Below are 3,907 nucleotides of genomic sequence, written 5' to 3' on the forward strand. Positions count from 1 at the left end.
ACCCCAAAATTAATATTTATGATCTACAAAGGCAAATTATGATATTTTATAACCACAGCCCGTAGGTGGACTTAGATGGACTAAGATGATTCAAATTATCGAATGCCATATTTCAATTTGGCCTGATTACCAATTTAATTAGCAACATTTATCATCAGTTAATCTCTGAGCTACTGTTTTGAGTTTTGATCTCATTGCCGATTTTGTTCAGCACTCAATTAAAACCTCGGAAGATTTTACCTCAAAACCACCGAGTAAATTATATAAAATACATATGTATTTGAGAGACCGACCAATCAGCCATGTTAGCTATGGCTTTGAAAGCCATAACGAGTGCTCGGTCAGGATCACCGCCCCGATTCTGCAAGCGGGCGACAGAAGCGTCGCCATTAGAATTCGGACCCTTGGAAATAACGGTGGAGAGGCCAAGATCGCCGAGCAAGGGGTTAACGGGTCCTCCAACACGGTTCGGGTCGTGATCACCAGAATCATCAGCAAACGTACGCCACTCAGATGTCTCGTCGATGGAGCGGGATTCAAGCACGAGCCCGCACTCGGAGCAGACAGTGTCCCCGGCGGCGTGGTCGAACACCACCTCCGTGTTCTTCTTGCAGTCCGAACAGTAAGAGTCAGCCATAAGTTCAGATCCGATTGAATTCCCAAACAGAAAAACCCTAGAACGCAGCAATCGGTGCTCGGTGGTTTATTTATATATATGTATATATAGATATATATCGAGAAACAAGTATATGAATATATTTATGTATAGTCTAGAGAGAGACAGAAGGGGGAAGAAGGTTTTTGTTGTTTTTTATCTTCTCTCCCTCTCTCTCTCTTACCAAGCTGTCTTTGGTAATTGGTATGGGAGAGGAGAAGTAAACTGGCAGAAGCGGCGTCAAGGGTCTATATATATCGAATAAGAGAGATCGGCGGCGAGTGGCGGACTGGCGGGTATATCAAATTTTTGAACACAACGACTCTCAACGGATAAATTAATCCGTTGACCGTTGAGAGTTTAATTTTATTTTTTTTTCTTAATTCTGTTGAGAGAGTAATCATTTTTTAAATTCTTCCTAACTAATTTTTAATAGGTAAAAAATTGTGTTAAATTGTATTTCGAATCTTTGAAAATTAAAATGTAATATTTATACACGAAAGTGTGATACTAATCAGAATAAAATATTTGTTATTTATATGAGAAATTGTAATTCTTTTACATTTTGATTTAAAAGTATTACATTTTCTTTTATAAGTAACAAACATTTGCCAAAATCAGGAATAAAATATTTATTACTTATAAATGAAAGTATAAATGTAATACTTTTACATNATGTAAAAGTATTACATTTATACTTTCATTTATAAGTAATAAATATTTTATTCCTGATTTTCAGAAAAAATAAATAAATAAATATTTTATTCCTGATCAATATTATATTTTTTCATATAAGTAATACATTTTCATATTAATATGACTCGACCCGACTCGTCTTACGGTCAAAGATCCGTGAGAAGGTCTCACACAAGTGTGACTCATTTTTAAATGTATTCGTAGAGTTTTTTTTTTATAAAAATTCTTCATAGCCTTCTCCCTTTTTTTTCTTTTTTTTTTTTTTGTTTAAAGCTAATTTTTATTTTTATTTTTAATTTCTTTCATGTTAAAGTTGATTAAGCAGCTCAAACTTTGGTTGAGAAGAGGGAAGAAGTCGGGTTTTAGAGAGACAACAGGCCATATATGTAGAATAAGAAAAAGAGAAATCGACGGCTGCGAGTGACGGGAACCCTAGCTAGAAGCAAGGCTAGCTCTCATGGCTCCTCTTAAGGAGAGTAATTTGCACTTTCTCAAACTCAAGCCGACTCATCATCTCATCATGTGGCTTCATAACCTCAATCCAGTCACATCGTTTCGTAAGGGTAAGTTTAGCAAGCCAATCAACAACAAAGTTATTCTCTCTTGGCACGTGACTAATCTTGACTTCCCAGTTTCTCGAAATTCATTTCTTGCACTTTCATATAATATCCTGATCGAACCCATCAAGCCAATATCATTATTGATCTAATGCACCACATCTTGAGAGTCACAATGAATTCATCTCGCCACTATCCCAAGCCCATTTTTGTTGCGTGTCTAACTCTCTTTGTGTCTACGAAATTTGAATATTTTAGATATACGTCAAGTGACAAACAAGAATTTAAAAATTTATTTCGATAGCATGTAGTAGGTATGTGAAATGTGATATCAATATCTATTAGGATACTTCCAATTATATATCATGGACCATGGTTCACCTTGTAAGGTAGACTACTGATAAGATGTACATTTTTAATATAATAAAAATGTATATTTTAAATACATTAGGTTCATTTTTTAATGTACATTATTTGTGTACTATATGCCCATTATTTGATAGTATACCAAATAATGAACTTTTAGTACACAAATAATGTGAACCATGAAAGTTCCATGATATAATTTGCCAATACATGTCAGCAATGCTGAGAAGATTAACAAAAAGCTCGACAGGCCTAGACATCCATCGCCATGTGATCAGACCCTGCAATCTCTCTTACTTCATTTGGAGGATTCCTTTGGAGTCATCCATTCTTGAAAATCCTTGCGAACATCCTTATCTTCACCTAATATTATGAACACTTTAGCAACTGATACATAAATTCTCCTCGGACAAAACTAGTTCGTTTGACTTGTCATCGTAAGTGTACAAATGTAAGGGTCTCAGGTAGTTACAACAAATGGAAATCCAGGTTACCTAAATGTAAATTTATTTCAATTTCATCAATCCATACAATATCTATATCTTCCCTTGAGAAAAAAAACAGCGGGAAAATGGAGAGGAGGGTATGTAACTTATAGTAGATACATGCCCACTAGTAACAATGATTTAGAACTTAGGAGGGTATAATTATTCGATTTATCGGAACAGAAAACTTAAAGGGCGCCAGTATAAAGAACAAGCGAATCAACTTCTAAGTGCAACTATTTACACCGAGAAACTAAAACTAGAATCCGTATAATTTTAGCTAGTAATACATGTAATCTAAATTTCAAATTAAAAATATATATATATAAACTAGCACATATCCTTACAACATAATACATAAAGATGGCTTTACTGTTCAGACCATTATTCTGTCAAAGTAGTAATACCTTGATAAGTTCCCACAGTAGAGAAAATCTATTCATCAAGCTTGAAATTGTCAATCTAATAATAGCATGACAAAAAAATTGGTTCCAGGCTCGCATAGCTAAAGACTACATGGATTGCAAAAATGCAAAATGTCCAATATTTTTGCACATATATGGTCATATAAAGTTAAGTCAATCATGATGTTTATTCCTTGTAGTATACCAGAACACAGTTCTGTTTATATTGGTTGGATTAAAAACATAAGTGAAAGGAGCTCTATTATATGAAAATAGGCTAAAATTACTGAAATCAGATAACATGGAAGCAAGAAAAAATTGAATAACAAAAGAAAAAGAAAAAGAAAAAGAAAAAACAAAAGCCTACAAAATGCAGCAGCACGAACTGAACCCCCCACCCCACCCCACCCCACCACCGAAAGAAAAAAAAAAACACATTCACAGCATTTAGCCATTAACACCTAAAAGCCGAAAAAAAAAACTAACAAAAAACTACAAAAAAATAAATAAATAAAAGAAGAAGAAAGAAAGAAAGAAAGAAAGAAACACTGATCCTAACACACTGAAACCAATAATAATAATAATTCGAAAAAAAAACATCCCAAAAAAACACCCACAAACCCTACCACCACCACCCCGCTGCACCGGAGCAGCATGCCGCGGAAAACAACCCACCCACCACCACCACAACTAAAAACAGCCACATGCAACCCTACTCTCCCCCCCCCCCCCCCCCCCCCCCCC

General features: G+C 35.0%; 1 protein-coding gene across 1 annotated transcript in view; it reads right to left on the reverse strand.

Annotated features, from left to right (window-relative positions):
* Positions 1-637, reverse strand: part of LOC116012089 (transcription initiation factor IIB-2-like) — an 861-nt gene extending 224 nt beyond the window's left edge. The window contains exon 1 of the mRNA XM_031251559.1: positions 352-637. Within this exon, the coding sequence (XP_031107419.1) occupies positions 352-637 (286 nt within the window). The remainder of the gene's footprint in view (positions 1-351) is intronic.
* Between the last annotated feature and the right edge of the window lie 3,270 nt (positions 638-3,907).

This window comes from Ipomoea triloba, chromosome 1, assembly GCF_003576645.1.
Source record: "Ipomoea triloba cultivar NCNSP0323 chromosome 1, ASM357664v1".
In the NCBI taxonomy this organism is placed as follows: Eukaryota; Viridiplantae; Streptophyta; class Magnoliopsida; order Solanales; family Convolvulaceae; genus Ipomoea; species Ipomoea triloba.